At 36.5% G+C, this 18,590-nt stretch overlaps 2 protein-coding genes across 2 annotated transcripts; one reads left to right on the top strand and one right to left on the bottom strand.

The window, feature by feature from the left end:
* Positions 1–237: 237 nt before the first annotated feature.
* LOC107002281 (Fanconi anemia group J protein homolog) lies at positions 238–14,862 on the top strand. Its single transcript, XM_015200238.2, has 28 exons — positions 238–665; positions 945–1,023; positions 1,635–1,710; positions 2,536–2,600; positions 2,678–2,722; positions 2,806–2,906; positions 2,987–3,128; positions 3,680–3,741; positions 3,861–3,934; positions 4,013–4,083; positions 5,015–5,102; positions 5,409–5,481; positions 5,585–5,680; positions 6,361–6,469; positions 6,819–6,912; positions 7,001–7,084; positions 7,168–7,324; positions 7,517–7,710; positions 8,212–8,256; positions 8,465–8,493; positions 8,572–8,693; positions 9,786–9,833; positions 11,766–11,890; positions 12,034–12,362; positions 12,461–13,406; positions 13,527–13,580; positions 14,223–14,336; positions 14,514–14,862. Exons 1-28 carry the CDS (start codon positions 278–280, stop codon positions 14,556–14,558), a joined length of 3,855 nt encoding a protein of 1,284 aa, XP_015055724.1. The 5' UTR covers positions 238–277; the 3' UTR covers positions 14,559–14,862.
* A 139-nt stretch (positions 14,863–15,001) lies between these two features.
* LOC107002282 (inosine-5'-monophosphate dehydrogenase 2-like) lies at positions 15,002–17,976 on the bottom strand. The gene is made up of 4 exons (XM_015200239.2): positions 16,824–17,976; positions 16,405–16,584; positions 15,391–15,648; positions 15,002–15,275 (listed from the first exon to the last, which is right to left on the bottom strand). The coding sequence occupies exons 1-4, from the start codon at positions 17,805–17,807 to the stop codon at positions 15,204–15,206; spliced, it is 1,494 nt and encodes a 497-aa protein (XP_015055725.1). The 5' UTR covers positions 17,808–17,976; the 3' UTR covers positions 15,002–15,203.
* Positions 17,977–18,590: the final 614 nt, after the last annotated feature.

Here is an 18,590-nt window from a genome sequence, read left to right as displayed (position 1 = left end):
TTTCTTTATTAAACTCCGTGCTTAGTAAAAACTAGACAATCGAATCGAAGCAGAGAGAGAGAGTAGCTATTAAGAAAATGGCTAACATTTAAAATATGGCTAATATTGATAGCATGTGTAAAAGAGGCTATTTTATTCACTTTTCCTTGAAGTGTACTAAGGAAGTCCCGCCAATAATGAAAAATGAAAAATAAAATAAAAATTGATTCCCGCCAAAGGTAAAAACTCACAAAAATTCACAATTATTTCGCCACCGCAGAAGCCATCAGTACCAGTAATGAAGAAATTTAAACGAGCACCGCCGCCGCCGCCGCCGCCGTCGTCGTCGGCGACGCAAGGTCCTAAACCGTCAAAGCATGTGGTGCATATAGGTGGTATTCCGGTGGAGTTCCCATACCAACCCTACGGCACACAGTTGGCTTACATGAATCGAGTTATTGTGACACTCGATCGAGCACACAGGGATGGACATTCTCATGCGCTGCTTGAGTCTCCTACAGGTACGGGAAAGTCGCTTTCCCTTCTTTGCTCGACTCTTGCTTGGCAGCAGAACTGCAAGTCGAAGAATCGTTATTCTTATTTTACTCACTCTAAACCCGATCCGCAAGCCCTAGTTGATCCTATTGGTCACGGTGGTGGATTTATTCCTGAAACGCAGCCTTCAGGTACGTCATTTCTGTTACACTGTTACTGATTTGTATAATGATCAACAATTGAAAATGTAGGAACTGAAGGCTCAGAGGCGGAGCCAAATTTTTTTGTTTATATGTTCTGAATAAATTATTTGTATGTATGAAATGTTTGTTAAAAAAAATACAAAGTTTGAGCTAAAGCTATTGTGACTCTGCCCCTGTGAATGTGTATACTTCGATGACCATGAGCCCTTTTGAATTTAAGCTGTTGCAGATTATCAATTACTAAACATTTCATTTCTGTATTCTCAGGGAACCCGGATACAGCTCCACCTGCTGCAAGTAATGGGACGAAAAAGAAAAAACCGGCACCTACCATCTTTTATGCCTCGTAAGTTTCATATTTTTAAAAAAGTTTGTGTCAATATTACTGGTCCCTTTATAAAATTGAATTGCTCAAGAGATCTTTACATGTGAACCCAGACATTAGTGTATGAATTTATACTTTATTTAAGAAGCAGCAAACTCTAGGCAAGCGAATTGATGGAATTTGTGTACTGAGAATCAGGCCATCTTCTTTTTTAAATGTAAATTCTCCATCACACACACACACACACACACACTAGCACAAAGTAGGTGTGTCACAAAGCTTCACAAAGAATTGCATCTCCAACGAGGATAAAACGCACAAACAATTTACTCGTATGTTTAGCTTGCACCAAAAAGGGTTAGGTATAAATAACTATTCTTCAATTTGTGTACTGCAATGTATTTATCTATAAAGTATCTTTGACTTCCACTGGTCATGCTATGCACATAGGTACAATTCTCCAATGTTTCTTCACTCTTTCCACGCTGCATCCCCTCCATGCTACTAGCTATATCTTTTGATGTCCTTGGCATTATCCACATTATAATTTCATATGTTTATTCATGTGGCCTATCATAATTTTGTGTACTTGGACCATTGTGACTCTTTCTGCAATTGAAAAATATTCTTAGGAGGACACATTCACAAATTACTCAAGTGATTCGGGAATACAGAAAGACAAGTTATCGGGTGCCAATGGCTATACTGGTAGGTTGCCTGTTTTCTTACAATAAGTTATTATATTCTTTTCCAATCTTAGTCTTCATGTATCTTAGTGGATATTCATATATCCGACCCAATTTGCTTGGGATGAGGCGTAGTTGTTGTTAGATCTAGCAATTTCAGTGCATAGTTAGAAAAATCATTCCATTTAACCTTGGATCACTTGTATTTCAGTTGGGTAAGTAGGGGCTTCGGTCTGTTTTTAACCCATAAAATTGTTGACAAGTATGGGTAAAAAATGGGTATCCATAATTTACTAGAAAGTCAACTAAAAAATTGCACTCTAATGTTCTTATGTTGTTTACTTATATAAGATGATAGAAGAACCTTCCACTATGAAAAGAATTTTCATACAGCAGAATAGCCCAGATTTGCAATGAAACTAATAGAGCTTCAAAATCAACAATGTGAAAACTGCAAAAATAAATAAATGATTCAAACTGTCTAGTGTGTAATTAGTGATTTTGGTCTATCAGAATCACAACATAATATTCATTAGTATGAAACATGAAAAGGAAATGAAAGAAATAAAGAATGAAACTTACCTGTGAAACAGAGAAGAAAGAAAAAAATGAAACTTACTTGTGAAAATTAAGTTTTTGGTCTTTAGGAGATTAAGTGGGTTAGGACCATTTTATCCAATCCATTTTTTACCCATATTGATATAGGTTGGTTGCGATTCAATCCATTTTAGCTCAATCCATTTTCAAAAATCTTATCCAATCTGCTCAAGTGCCACCCGTAGTTGTTGTTGTATGTTTCTTTCAGCTTGAAATTTCACTTGTTGGCTTTCTGTTCATCACCTTTCAGGCTTCACGAAAACACTACTGTACAAATGTGAATGTACGAGGTCAAGACAACATTGATGAACAATGGTGATTTTTCATATATTCATACAAAATGTGCTTTATCTCTTTTGTCCAATGTTGTAATGTTATGGCTGAAATTGCAGCAAGTTGTTATTAAAGGATCAGGAGGCTGGATGCTCAGAATTCAAGTTAGTTTGACTTTCAACTGTTTATATCATCTATTCTTCTCTAGATTAAAAATTGAGGTGTTAATCATCTAATTTCTGAACAGAAATGCTCACAAAGTAAAAGGTCATCCATCCATTCAGAAAGGAGGGTGCCACGAGGCTCATGATATTGAAGATCTTGTTAAAGTTGGACAAATTGTCAAAGGTGACAGCCTCTGTGTAAAGTTTTCCCATTATTTTCCATGTGAGAGTGAACTTATCAGCAAATTATTATTCAATTTTCAGGCTGTTCTTATTTTGGAGCACGTTCCCTGGCTGATGATGCGGAGTTAGTGTTCTGTCCATACAACTATATCATCAATCCAGTTGTTAGAAGAGCAATGGAAGTAAATATAAAAGGAGCCATCATTATTATCGATGAAGCCCAGTATGTATAGATATAAACCTCAGGAATGGTCATTGAATTTTGCCTGCTATGAAATGGAAAACTATATTAATTCATCTTTAGGTCTTGTGAATGGTCATTTTGTATATCCTACAATAAAATACTCTTTCTGATCCAAGTTGATAGATCTACTTTGCTATCAATCATTTTCAGAGTTTCATACACTGTTTCATCTTTTGAAAAATAAACTTCAGATATAGAGAACACTAGAAGAATTGCTTCAAGTTATAATTCGTTCCAGTTCAACATGTGAAGACACCTGTAAAAACTTACTTACTGATCATTTTGTAGTAGACTCAAAGTGGGCTAATTCATGAATTGAATTAAATGGGGCATTTTTATCAACCAGAAGTGAAACAGAAGAATTATTTCAAGACAGGATGCCTAAAGCACTAAAAGTATCAGATAAAAGTGATAATGCTTCATGAGAAGTATTGAAAAAAATGATGTATCGTAAATTGAAATGAAGTCTATACATATCATTATTTTGACTAATTCTTTGTATATTGTTTTGTTTGGTGTGATATCTGCAGCAATATTGAAGACATTTGTCGTGATGCTGGTAGTGTTGATGTTGAGGAGGATATTTTGCTTCGTAAGCACGGACTAGCTTTTCTTCATGCCCTTTATTAATCTTTTCTTTGGGCTTCATTAAAAGAACACTATACATCATCCATTTTAGTTCATCTCTTATCAGTTCTTGTTTTCTGGAAGAGTTGCAGATGGAACTGGAGCAACTCATACAATCTGATACAATGATTTACCAACCTTTGGTAGAAATGACGCAGGTGATTACTGCAAATTTGGAGCTCTGTTGACAGCTTATAGAGCTTTTTCATCAGTTTGTGTATTCGTGATTTTTGCAGGACATAAGGAGTTGGATTGCTAGGAAGAAAAATACTTTAGAAAAGCACGGTTTCCAACACTATGCCTCATGGTGAGTTATCATTTGCTTACTGATCCTGCTTCAGACGTTAAGCAGACAGGCGAAAATAAACATGTAATGTGAACAGATCAAGTTTGTTATCATCATTATAATATGTTGGAGCATTAGATAGCAAAAATGTATTCCATTACTTCTTTTAGTTAGGCTCTTTTGGATAATTGCAAGAGGTAAAGTTAGTATACAAGAATTAATTTCTTGCATTTCCCTTGTATTTGGATGGTAAATTTTTGATGTAAACTTGATGCATACAATGGTATGCAATGCTTTAGGATGTGGAAGGACTTTATCAATAACTCCATTTATCATCTTAGATAGGGAAATATATTATTTCATTTGAAGTGATACTTTGCCTTGATTTGTAGAAACTAAATTTTGCACGACTTTCTTTAGTCTACATCTTAGGATATTAAAAAAAGGGGAATTGGAGTCAGTTACTCCCTTTAATTTTGAAAGCATGACTTTATCAGTGTTTAGGTTTTCATTTCTTGCCTGACTTTGGTTATGTCATGTTACAGGACATTGATTCTAATTGTTCAGTGACTACAAAAGATCTTAGGTTTTGGCTTACTTAAACATTTATAGCTGCTGAAGCTGAATCATAAATCACAATTGTATATGGTGTAAAGCCTTCAAAATTGACCTTTAACCATAATTATATATGCGAAAGAGAAGTACTCAAAATTCTACGGTTCGATTACAAAGTAGATCTAATCATATTTTCAAACAAGATGAAAGCTATTGCAGATACTTCTTTAACTTGAAGTTTCTGACTCAAGGTGTTTCATGATCAAACATTTGTCCGGACAACTATGCTTCTGGTTGTAGCTCTGTTCTCCCAATCTACCTGTGCATGTTGTGCGTATAGTTCTTTGAGCAGCATATATACATTTATGTATCTCATCTGCTCCAACTTAATTTGCAGTTGGACTGGTGACAAGGCCTTGAAAGAGCTACAAGAAGCCAATGTGACGAAGCAGTGCTTTCCAATTTTACAGGAATGTGCCTCAAAGGTACATTCTTGCTGATGCTGGTCTCTTTAGATTTAAAATATTGAATTTGGATGGCTGGTTTTAAAAGTCCCATTTTTGTTGAGGAAATGGGTTGTGACCTTATTTGGTCTTGAGCAACCCTTCCCCATGAGCTAGCTTTTGAGGTTGAGTAATCATCATCATTCCACGACTTTTACTTAAGCTTGAGTTAGGCCCAAAGTCCATTTCTTCACATTGGAGTGGTATATGAGGACATGCATAATTATCCTAATCATTGCTCTTGCTCTCACCCTAATCTCTTATCAATTTTTCTTTCTTTCCCTGAAGGCCATCAAAGCTGCCTCTGAAGCAGAGCCAGGGACAGATCATTTGAGTGGCATGGCAGCATCTGTATTAGAAGGTACTGCACCTTATTTTAAATTTCAAATTGCTTATCTTTTAAAGGAATGTTCTTTATATATATATATATATATATATATATATTGACTATGAGAATCATTCAGGACTAGTCTCCTCACTTAGTTACTTCTTCTCGGGAGATGGGCTTCATGTGTGTGATTATCAGCTAGCTTTACAACACTATGTCAAGAAAAGTCCTGGTAAGTACGGATATCTGTGAGGAACATGCTGGTTATTGTTCCTGTCTTCAGGTACACAAGGTCTCCAGTTGATCTTCTTAGACTAAATTGCATAGATCATTTAACCTATATTGTGATAAATTTACTCAACTTCGAATACAGATATTTGTAATGAATTGTAACAAGAAATGCTTTAACAAGAAATGCTTTGCCTGCAATGATAAGTTTTTGTAATAAGCATGTTTTTGAAGTGTTCTTTCTTCAAAAGAACTTGGTCTTCTAAATGCTTTTGCAGGGCATAAAGGATCTGAGGGTTTATTGAAAATTTTCCTGATCACTAAAACAAGTAGATATACTTGGTGATTCGTTCTGTTCTGTTAAAGGAGGTGAAAGCCCTTTAACTCCATCATGGGAACAGACGAGAAGGAAATCTCTATGTCTCAGACATGCCTCTATTATGTGAAGCGCCTCAAGCTTCACCCACCATGCAAAAACAATAGGAAGAGAAACAGATGTTTTTGTTTGGTTGTGACATGATGACCAACACTGATGGAAATTCTAAGAATATAGTCATAATGCTCTCATCCTTAGGCTAGAGAATCTAATTCATTTTCGTGATATTTGATTTGTTAGGCTAGAGAATCTAATTTATTTCTTGATATTTGATTTGCTTATGCTACCATAACTCTATGAATGTGCAGGAAGTGCTGTTGGTAGCTGGACACAAACTTTTAGTTTGTGGTGCCTAAATCCAGCAGTTGTATTCAGAGAAATTGCTGATTCTTGTCTATCAGTGATCCTAACATCAGGGTATGTTCAATATCATACAGCTTTTGGCAACTTCATTCAAGCACTAATTATTGGTGGTGTTTTGGATGATTTAGACTATTCCTCCGATTTGCAGCAAACTTAATAACCTGTCAACCAAAACTTTAAAGTCAGTGGTGCATGGTTTAGTTTCATGAATATTTAACATATGCCAAATGTTTCTTGTCTCTGTTTATTTTGCTTGTTTATAATCTATCCTTGCACATCCTTATTTTTGCCTTCTCCTGCCCTTGTACTTGTGGTACCTCTGAATGACAATTTCGAAAAACTGCTGCTGTTGAAGTTTAAGTATTTTCGTCTCTGTTGTGCATCATTACTTCTTTTATTACAGGACTCTATCACCAATGGATTCATTTTCCTCTGAACTTGGTGTTACTTTTGGTACTTCTCTGGAAGCTCCACATGTTATAGACGTTGAATCACAGGTATTTTAACATTTGACATTGTTTTGGGATCTGCTGGAGTTCGGATTTTAGTTTAAAGATAAACTCAATATCAGTCTATGAATTACAGTTATGTGCTGCTGTAATCTCGAGAGGACCAAGAAATTATCCGTTGAATGCAAGTTTCAAAACAGCTGATTCATATGCTTTTCAGGTATTATGTGATATTCATGCTAGGTTTTTGTTTGTCAATATGTACTTCCCTCCTTGTCTGACACTGCAGCATTCACCGTGAAGGATGCACTTGGCACATCTTTGGAGGAAATATGCAAGATTGTTCCAGGTGGTTGTCTAGTATTTTTTCCTAGCTATAAGCTGATGGAGAAACTAAGCAGTCGCTGGAAAGAAACAGGTCAATGGGCCCGACTTAATGCTCGAAAGCCAATTTTCACTGGTAAGAAACATTAAGTCCATTCTTTGAACATCAGTAGGATATTTGCCTATAAACAGGCAGCAAAAGTGTAAAGATTATCCAGACTATTCATTGCATGCTTTTTCATTGATGCATTAGAAATTGATCATGCTTGTCAATTGTTAATCTTTGCTGGTGCAATTAATTTTTTTTAATGGCTTTGTTTTTCTTTAGAGCCGAGAGGGGGTCAAGAAGAATTTGAATCAGTTTTGAATGGTTACTACAGTTCTATTAACCAAAGGGAGAAACTAGTGATGGGAAGAAAGAAAAAGGCAAAAGGGTCAGCTCTTAGTGACGGTACTCCACTTGAAGTTTCAAATGAAAACAAGAAAGAGGGAGCTGCTTTTCTTGCTGTTTGTCGAGGAAAGGTACATCAGGGTCAATTCCTTGTCAAGTTGTAAGATTTTTCTAGCATTTAAATCATAAAAAATGGCTACCTTGTGGAAGTTCAGTCTCACTACACTGTCTGGTCCAACTGCCCACATGCCAGTTGGCAACATTGATCTGATCACAACCCATCCTGCTCTTCTATGCTCCAAGTAGTTGCATCTGTAATCGCCTTATTTACAATGATCAACTTACAATATTATCAAGGGAAATTAGTCTCTTGCATTTGACATGACTTGCACTATTCCAGTATGACTTGAATACAACTGTTTCAAAAAGTTAAATAACACTAAGAGACTAAGAAAAGAGTTAGGACTAACAAGAATGGATTTTTATTTATGAAAAAGCTTTTAGGCACTTTTTGTATCTCTTTCTCCACGTTGGAAGCAAAGAAAAATAAAACTTTGGCCACTCACTTTTTTCTGTATGACTATTGAAGCTTGAAAAGATAGCATATCTGAATATGCAAGTGTGTTCTGCAGGTTTCTGAAGGCATAGACTTTTCTGACGAGAAGGCTCGTGTAGTTGTATCCTTTTTTCTGTCTTTGAATTATGTTACTATTTGTCTCCTCACTCCTGGAATCTGATAGAGGATGGCTGAAATTCTGGAAGCAACTCCTTATATTTCTATGTGAAATCTTATTGGTGGCAATTCCTTTTTTATATTGCAAGTATATTTGCATGGGCTTTTAGCTCCATAGTTTTCGGGTGTCATTATTTTCTTAACTAAATTAGATAATTGTTGGGATTCCCTTTCCAAACATGTAAGGAATCTCTCTTCATATGAATTCTATTGATTCATTTATGTTTCAGTGACTAATATGGAGCTCACTGTCCATCAGAAATGATATTAAAGTCGATCTTAAGAAGAAGTTCAACAATACTTATAAGTCATCCAAAAATCTTCTGAGTGGTAGTGAGTGGTATTGTAATCAAGCCTTCAGAGCTCTTAACCAGGCTACAGGTAGGCAATACCTCTGTTAACTTTCTAAGCATCTCCGTGTTGAAAGTTCTTTTTTTAATCACATATATTGCAATTAGCAAGAGAATATTCTTCGACTTAAACATCATTGTTATCACATATATCACAGATTCATCAACTTGGTGTTTGTCATAGACCATCATATCATGGATACTCATTCAATCTGTTTCTTTTTTATTTCATTTCCATCATCATACGGCTGGGTGAATATAATGCCTCTAATCAGGTTCAGCAAAATCCAGACCCCCGAGTATCTTCTAGGCTAATTTGAGTCATTTTTGCTATCGCAAAACAACTCAGATTCACATAGTTTTTTAAAAGGAAAAAAGTTACCATAATCTGATTGTGGACTTTTACACAAACTCAGTTTGATCATTCCTTGTTCTGCACTCATTTTCCCTGAAAAGTCCTCTTGATCCGGGACTTATTTCTTTGTGTGAGAGTTTGCCCTTTCTGTACATGTGCTCTTGTGGCTGGGCACGTGTCTATCTACATGTTTTTATTTCCTCATTGAATGTTATATGTTTAGGATGCTATCTATACAAGTAAAATATTTTGCAATGAATTGGTTCATATAGGGATGCCTGCCTAGCTTCTTTGGATTCAAGTACAATGAAAAGCTACAAAAGTTTCTTTAATGATATATTTTTGTAACAAACAGATAACTTGAAATAGTAGTTCAAGTGAAGAGTGATGTCATATAAGATCATGCATATAACTTCAAGAGGTAACTAATGTGTGCAATTTATTTCAAAAATGTTATAACACTACATATGGAATATGTAAGTATGGGTCAAAATAAAATGAAGGGACATTAAAAAGTTTGATCACATTTCAATGTTTTTACAAAGAGATTTCACTTAGTAATCACTAACTGAAATTGAGAGAAATTGTGTTCAATCATTCCTGTTCTCCTTCCATCCATTTCCAAGCCCCCAATAGCCATATGTGTCTTAGTTATCAAAGACTTCCGAATAAAGTTTATCTTTGTTGTATGATTAGTTTGTAATCCACCAAATTCTCTTAATGATGTTCACATATTGGTTATGATATAATTGTTTTTTTGCTTTGCAGGTCGTTGCATTCGCCATAGATTTGACTATGGAGCTGTGATCCTTTTAGGTACTACATTATTCCTTCTTTGATTGCGTAAAAGAAAAAGGAGAAAGATTTTTTCTTTGCCAAGTTGGTGAGTACGAAGTGCGTTCCTTATTGCCGTATAAAAACTTCTAATTGCTCATATTTAGTACTTAAAGGACACATGTTAACACTCATATTCAAGTTGGAGCATATAGATCAACAACATACCGCTGAAATCCCACATGTGGGATTTGGGGAGGGTACAATGTAGGCCTTATCTTACCTCTCAAAGGTAGAGAGGTTGTTCCAGATGGTTTTTTGGCTCAAAAGGGAAGTATCCTACACATGCTTGTAAGAAAGGAGACAACAAAGTAGCAAGACACCAAACAAATGCAGCAACGAAATAATAATACACATATGATCCAGAAGAAACTATACGATAACTATGCAACATTGGTTTATTAAAAAAACTATGCAACATTCGGTTACCTGCTAACTTTCTATCCTAATCCTCAACCTCAATAACTTCCTACCTCAGGTCATGTCCTCAATTAACTGAAGCTGCGACTAGTCCTATTTAATCACCATGCTTTAATTCTTCTTCGGCCTATATTGACCTCTCTAATTTCTTGCTGCAACCAACCTATCTTTACCAACGCTTCGCACCTCCTTTTCACATGCATGAACCATCTCAATCTCCCTTCCCTCATCTTGTTTGTCACTGATGCCACTTCCACTTTACCCCGTATAACTTCGTTCCTTATCATATCTCTCTGAGTATGCACATTCATCTGAACATCCTCATCTCCGCTACCTTTATTTATCTTAGCGTGAGTTATCTTGATTGACCAACACTCTACCCTGTACGACAATATTGGTCTAACCGGGCTCAATTCTCTCTTCTTGTCCGTATACTACTCCAACAATCTCATTACAAAATGGATTGTTTATGTAGTTGATCACTGCAGTATGAATCCAAATTGGTTCGCAGAGATGGACATACTCTTCCTATTCTTCATCTCTACCACCCCCTTCAGACTTTCATAGTGTGCTATAGTACCTTGATACTGCTATCGTTATCCTAGTTTTGGATCTCACCATTGTTCTTGTACAATATAACCATTCTGCTCCACCTCCTTCCCTCTGGCATTTTATCTGTCCTAAATATGACATTGAACAACCCAGTCAGCCACTCCACTGCCTCTCCTGCTTTATTTCAACAACCCAGGGGGTTCTCCTCTGGCCGAATCTCTCTTCAACTTCTTATCTTACAAATAACTCCCTTAACCTTTGCAACCTTTATGCATCTACTATACCCAAAATCTCTACGTCTCTAAGCACCAAATTACAAGTCTCTTCTTGGAGCATATAGATCATGTGACCCAAATTTGTCAAAAAAAATAATAATTGGAATATTAGGTCCTTGAGTGCTGTAGTGCACATATTCACCAACTAACCTTTTGAAGTAACAAGATTTAGTGGAGAATAATTAGCAGTCTACTTTCTAACCTAGTGACGATAATTTTGATATTCTTGACCTTCATATAGAACATTGAGTTAGAAGTGATGTGTGTCACAATTTTGACTATTGCAAATCCATTATATGACTTTTCCAAACTTCAACTCTTCAAGTATATCTGAATGACTCAACAAAGTTTTCATGTCACGAGGAATATTACCTCTTTTTGAGATAGACTATTTTATGGCTTGTTTTTTCCTCAGACTGACCATTTCAATCATTCTTCATATGATCTTTTTTCAGTAATCTCGGTTAGAACTCTCTCTCTCTCTCTCTCCACCCTCCTTTTCCACCTTTTTGAGTACTTCTAAGTGATTACAATTTGTTGCATTGTTTTGAAAAAGAATACATCAATGTCTTTTGATAGTTTTGAATAATTTGCTGATTTTCTCTATCCTTGCGTAGATTAGTTGTGTTATCTCTATATACAATATATTTCTTCTTCTTTCATGTAGATGAACGTTTCTGTGAGGCAAGGAATAGAGCTTATATTTCAAAGTGGTTGCGGAATTCAATAAGACATCACAGCAGCTTTGACAAGTCAATGGAAGAACTGAAATCCTTTTTCAGAGATGTCAAAGTACTCATTGACAACCTTTAAAAATCATGACAGCTATTGTTCTCTGCATCAGTGCACTGTCTCTTTTGAAGTTTCCAATATTTTTCTCTTTTTGATTCTTTTTAGTTATTAACTCAGAAACCTTTTCTAAAAACTTTAAACAGGAGCGTGTTGGCAAGGCAGCCAGTTCCATACAAAGTTCTGTTGTTGATATTGAAGAAAATGCTTTTGTTACCAATAGTATAATAACCAGGCAGAAAAACCAGAAGTTCGGCACTTCTGATGTGAAAGGGCTTAAGGAGGAAGAAAATTGTGCATTGATTTGTCAAAAAGCTCCGCTCCTATGTCAATCTTCATGTATTGATACCATGTATAATACATCCTCCACTAAAATGAGAATTGATGCCCCTCATTTGATGTTAAATGATGATGAGGATTCTGATGGTCGCAGAGCTTACATTGATTCGGAATGTGATTCAGCATTTTCGTCTAGGTGAAACATGAATTTTTAATGCGTTGTGTCTGCTACTTTCATTCCTTTCATTCAGTTCAAAAAATTCTGCGAGCTCACTTCTGAATTTCTATTTGCAGGTTCTCTGGAGATCCATTGATAGTTTCACACGCTGCTGACCCTCAATTAACTATTGTAAAAGAAACTCCTGCTACTGATGACATTATTCACATTTCTAGTCCTCAATCCTTCTCCAAGGATGAATATTCTTCCTCAACCATCATTCAAGCATCTAGTGATCTTTCAGACCACTTGGCAAATCATTCTACAACTCACCAAAAAACTGAGTTGGGTTGTAAATCTCCCTGTTTGACGATTACTCCTCAAAAAGATGTCTATACAAAAGCAAACATGATATCATTTGATGTTGAATCGCCAATTAACTCGAGCGTCAATTCTCATGTTGGGAAAAGGATAAAACGTCTGGATTTGTCATCCATAGTTCATCTTGATGCAGAAGAATTTGATACTCAGATGACCAAGATTCCCATGCATGATAGTTCTACATGTAAATCAAGGAAGATTAAAGATGCAAACCAGATGATTGATTCTTGTTCCAGAATTAGTCAATTAGATAAGGAACTGGAGAAGTCCAAATCTCCTTGGTCTTCAGTCCTGAATAACTATGAGACATCAGTCGTGCAGTCTAATCTTGCTATGTACGAAAGACTACAGATATTTTGCTCACTTTGCAACAATCCTCTAGGGCTTCCTGAGAATAATTTATTTGTTGTGTGCTCACGAACTTTGTCAACAAAAACTCACTTAAAGTCTCTTTGGAAGGGTCAACCAGAGACCCCTGGTCCGAGCAGACACAGTATACCTATTCTCATAGCTAACTTTTCGTCTGTTGATCAACGCATCTATGAAAGAACCAGTGACAATTTATCTGTTCAGGGGATTTGGTGCAAAGAAGATGGCTGTGTTTTCAAAACTATTTTCTGTCCCTTCTGTGTAAATTCCAGACATTGTCTTGGTGTACAGGTCATGGCTTCAGATGCGTCTAATGTCCAGTTACTAAATAAGGTATTTATCTTTCCACCACTACAGTACTGGTTGCAGGGTTCTAACTGGTTCAGTTTCTAAACTAAAACTTGAACATTTTCTTAAGATATTTTCCATTTTCACCATTTGTTTTCTGTAAAGGTGCTGCTTTATTGTGATTGCTTGATGATAAAGGAGCCTGACGCGTCAAGAAAGGTCAGTGAGTCCTTTGCTCATTCCTTGGCAAGTGACCTAGAATGTGTATGGGAAATATTTAAGCAGAGTTGAGTATCATATAATCTGTCTATTGATAGGTCAATGCATCATGACTTAGATAGTGATCATGCAGATCAAGAGCTAATACATGATGTTGCCTGTGAACTAATGTAGTGATTCTTTCTGAATCATTCACCTCTAAACCTGTAATAGACCGTCCAAGTTTCCGTTTATCTCAATTCTGTTTCGGATCTATTTCTTTGACATCCATGAAGATATTGCGTAGGATATACATTATTAGATTCAGTCTTTACCGGATTCATCCTGTTTGTGCATGCGCATGAAACTTAATTCCTCTACTGCCAGTAAACCTACTGTTTGAGGCTGGATATTAACTCTAGATAGAAGAATACTTGATTATTTGCCACTTAAAATCCATCACTAGAGATACTAATCTCCACCTAGTTACTTTGGTACTAGCCTACCGACTAATTTAATGTGTTGATATGGTACTTTTTGGTGCTTTCTGACAAATGAAACAAACACCAAAAGTTCCAGTGGGTCAGTAGATTATTTATCCTGTCAAATTTGTGCCTTTTTTCCTTCTCTCTTACTGATGTTGCCTGTATGAGCTCAATTTAGGAATTATCTCCATCCAACAATTTAAGCTCTGATAGAGGTCTCTCTTCCATTGAGAGTTTCACATTTACTCCTGAGCAGCAGAACCTTGGAGGATGGAGAACTACAAAATCCAAGGTTAGGACATAATTTGGATATAGTTTAACATTGTTAACCTGATGATCTATCGGAAACAACCTCTCTACCTTTGAGGTAGGGGTAAGGTTTACATACAGACCCCATTTTGTAAGACTACATCGAATATGTTATTGTTAACCTAATATCTTATATTCATTAAATAAACTTATCATGCAGATGCGATTACCAAAAAGGAGCATCTCATCTAGTGCACAGAGGTGATGCAGAACAATTTTTGGTGATGGTACTTTCTGAAAATGCTACCACATTATAAAGACTAACAATTTCTAGTACAGATCACAAGTTGTCTACAATATGAACTGTTTATGAAGAGTTAGATTCAAGATATTAACAGTTAGTGATCACCTTTGTGTTGGGCAAATAATTATATTCCAGTTTTTTTTTTCCATTTACATTGACATGAAATAGATTGTACATATTGACCAGATACAGAAAATTGTGTCCTATATAATTTATTCAAGTTGTGAGACTTGTTCGTTGAAGTAAAGATGATTGGATTTTGTAATAGATGATATTCCTTGTATATGTTCCTTTCATTCTTTTCAATTGGTTTGTCAAAACCTTGGCTCTTGTATCACTATTGATCCCACTTGAAAATGTAATGTAAAGTTGACCACGTAAAAAAACACATTATAAAAGATATATTGATTAACATTAGAGATTATTTGACCTTGTGATTTAAATATTAGAACAATCAATAGGAAGAAGCTTTTTCAAACTCATCTTATGAGTCAGGTCTTCCATTGCTGAAATTTATCGTTCAAAATTCATCTTATGAGTTGAGCCAGCCATTGCTGAAATTTATGGTTTAATAACCGTTCTCATTATTCTGCAACAACAGCTAAATCAGAAGTATTTTTTCTCATAACCGACAAGACCATGAACCCCTCCTTCAACTTGTGCTGCTCCTGTTCGGACCTGAAGAACCAGACAGAGAGTTAAAAGTTGGATCCCAATGAACTATGAGAGCTAAGATGATTATGCTCTTTCAATTCGTTAAAATATAACAATGATCGAGGATGAAGATACAAACCTCTAGCCTCAATGTGCCTGATCTTAAGAGATGATGAGCAGACTGCAGCGAAGAAGCACCTAGATCCTGGAATCCTTGTTTTACAGCTTGCATTGTATAAGGAACAAACTTCAGAACAGTACCCTTATCAGCAACCGAACCAACGACACCCTGAGCAATCTTTAGTTTAGCAGTATCACCCAAGTATCTTGCATCGCTCCCTTTTGTCATTGCTTCCAAAGATCCCATACCTCGATACTTCTTCACACGGAGACCATTCTATCCTCGCCAAAAAGTTGACCAAAGTTAACAATAGCACTAAGGGAACATTTGAGTAGAATACACTTGCAAATATGAACACAGAATGACCAAGGTCGCAATACAAAACTTACAATCAAACTGCTTTGTTGATGAATAATCAAAACTCTTAGTCACAGAAGCCAGATATACAACAATAGCCCCTCAAGTCAGCACTAAATTTTTGCTTCTGACCAATTGACATTTCGTGCCAAATTTGAGGGGCTATGTATTTGGCCTTAAACACAATCAAGTGAAACACCACACATCATCTTACATCCATAGTTTGGGAAGAGAAGAAAGGAATGAATACAAACAATGATTTCTTAAGATGGAGAAAGGGCGATCTCAAGAACCATCAGAAACCATTTCTTAGCTTCTCATTCTATCTTCAACATCTAACAGGTTCCCGAAGACTGGTTTCATTTTGAGTACAAACAATGGTTTCTCTTTTGGAGAAATGTGACAGGAAACAACAAAGAACAATTCTTAGTCTTTTAGTTTTTTGTTTTTCAGTCTTGCTATGCATTCTTGATTTAACTTATCAATAGACAATTTAAATGATAATGAACCGAGTTCTCATACCTCCAACGGAGAATTTTAAATCAAGGGAAGCTGGATAGGCAACAATATACTAAGCCTGCAGGTTCTCCAGATACGGATAAAGCACTCTTTAGATGTATCCTGGAAGGAACTTTTGCAGACAAGAGTATAAAAGGATTGAGAATCCTGTAGTACCTTATTTTCATAAGTGCCAGGAGCTTCATTGCTTCCAGCCAAGAAGCTCCCCATCATGACAGTTGATGCTCCAAGCGACAATGCCTTCACGATATGGCCAGAATTAGAAATCCCACCATCAGCGATAACAGGAACACCATGCTGCTCAGCAATTGATGACACCTTGTAAACAGCAGTCGCCTACGGAAATTGACAGAGATATAAGTTCCTCGGGAAGAGAGAATGCAAGTTTAAATTCAGTTGTACAGCCAGCGAGTTCCCTGGATGCTTTCATACTTCGTTCCTTCCCAATCTTTTTACTTATGCTCATGTCTATATTGATAGTGACCATCATTGTATTCAGTTAACAGAGGGAAATTTAACAAAATAAATCAACTACAATGAATAAAACAAAAACCAGCTCCAATCCAATAACTCACCTGTCCACGACCCACAGCACAAACTTCTTGAGTGGTACAGATGGACCCGGATCCCATCCCGACTCTCAGTCCATCTACATTATGCTTAATCAAGTTCTCCGCTTGGTACTTAGTGACTATATTTCCACCAATCACATCTAAGTGAGGATAAGTATGTTTCACATACTTGATCATATTAATCTGATACTCTGAGTTCCCTTGCGAGCTATCAATCACGAGAGCGTTAATCCCAGCTTTCACCAAATGCTCCAGCCTCTCTTTATCTGAATCCCTCGTCCCTATTGCTGCCCCCACCAAGAACTTCCCGTCTGTCCCTAAAGACGGCAAACCCAATTTGGGAAGCGAATTCATTCTCTCCAAGTCAGTAGCTTTCACCAAATTGACCACTTCCCTATCCTTTTCATTCACCAATGGTACAAAGTCCAGCTTTTTAGATGCTATGTAGCCTGCTACATCCTCAAAATTATAGCTTGAAGGCAGAGTAACCGGAGAAACGTTCATATAATCAGAAATTCTAGCTTGCTTGTCACTCAAACCGTTCCAAGTAGACTTACACACAACTCCTAAAAATTTGGATTCCTTAGTTCCTGACTCAGTGACGAAAATACAAGGAGAGTTACCGAATTCATCAGCAGAATGGATGGAATCGGAAGGGGAAGCAAATATCAAATCCGATGAGAAAGGGATTTGATGAGACTTAGCAGCGCGGATAATAGAAGCTTGTTGCGAAATGGTGTTGTTGTAGTGAACGATACCTATACCACCTAGCGCCGCCATTCCTACGGCCATGGAGGTCTCAGTGACGGTGTCCATCGGAGAAGCTACGCATGGAATGGAAAGGGAAATGTTGCGGCTGAGCTTAGTAGAGAGGTTGACGGCATCGGTAGGGAAGTCGATGAAACCAGGGAGGAAGATGACATCGTCGTAGGTGTAGGAGTAGCCTTGATTGAACAACTTCTCTGCTGAAAATCCGTCGTCGTTCATGGTGGCGGCGATGCGGCGGTAATGGTGGCAGAAAAGGGTCTTTAGGGTTCTGCTGTTTAATAGAATTTCAAGGTGAAATCAAGATAGTAAGTGATAAAAGGGAGATATTGTTATTGGAAGTAACTCCTTCAAAATCGAATCAAAATCGATAAAATAGAAAAAAATTTATTGATGTTATAAATCCATTGAATAGTGGATGACTATTTGGTTTATTCATGAACTACTAAATTCATGTATGTGTATTCCCTAGATGATATGAACCCCCCTTTTTGGATAACAATGTAGATAACTATGTATCTACTAGTTAAATGACTTTTGGGAGTGATATCTCAACACTATAAATAGAGATATCACTCACCATTTGATATATACTTGAATAAGAAAATTATCTCCTCTATCTTATACTTCTTGTCTTTTTTCTTCTTATATTCTGAGCTTCTTTACAACACGTTATCAGCACGAAGTTGCTACTTGCAAAGGTATTATATAAATATTTTTATTTGATTCACATATTCTCTCATAATTTCATTATGTCGAATTTATCCAAACTTGAGTTTGTGGCATTAGATATTTCTGGAAAGAATTATCTTTCATGGGTACTCGATGCTGAGATTCACTTGGCTGCTAAAGGTCTTGATGCCACTATTACTCAGGGAAATGAAGCATCGAGTCAAGATAAGGCGAAGGCTATGATTTTCCTTCGTCATCATCTTGATGAGGGCCTGAAGATTGAATATCTGACGGTAAAAGATCCACTTGAGTTGTGGACTGATTTAAAGGGGA

Source organism: Solanum pennellii, chromosome 10, assembly GCF_001406875.1.
Source record: "Solanum pennellii chromosome 10, SPENNV200".
Lineage (NCBI taxonomy): Eukaryota > Viridiplantae > Streptophyta > Magnoliopsida > Solanales > Solanaceae > Solanum > Solanum pennellii.
Note: the sequence above shows the minus strand (reverse complement) of the source record. Positions and strands in the feature narration are given on the sequence as shown.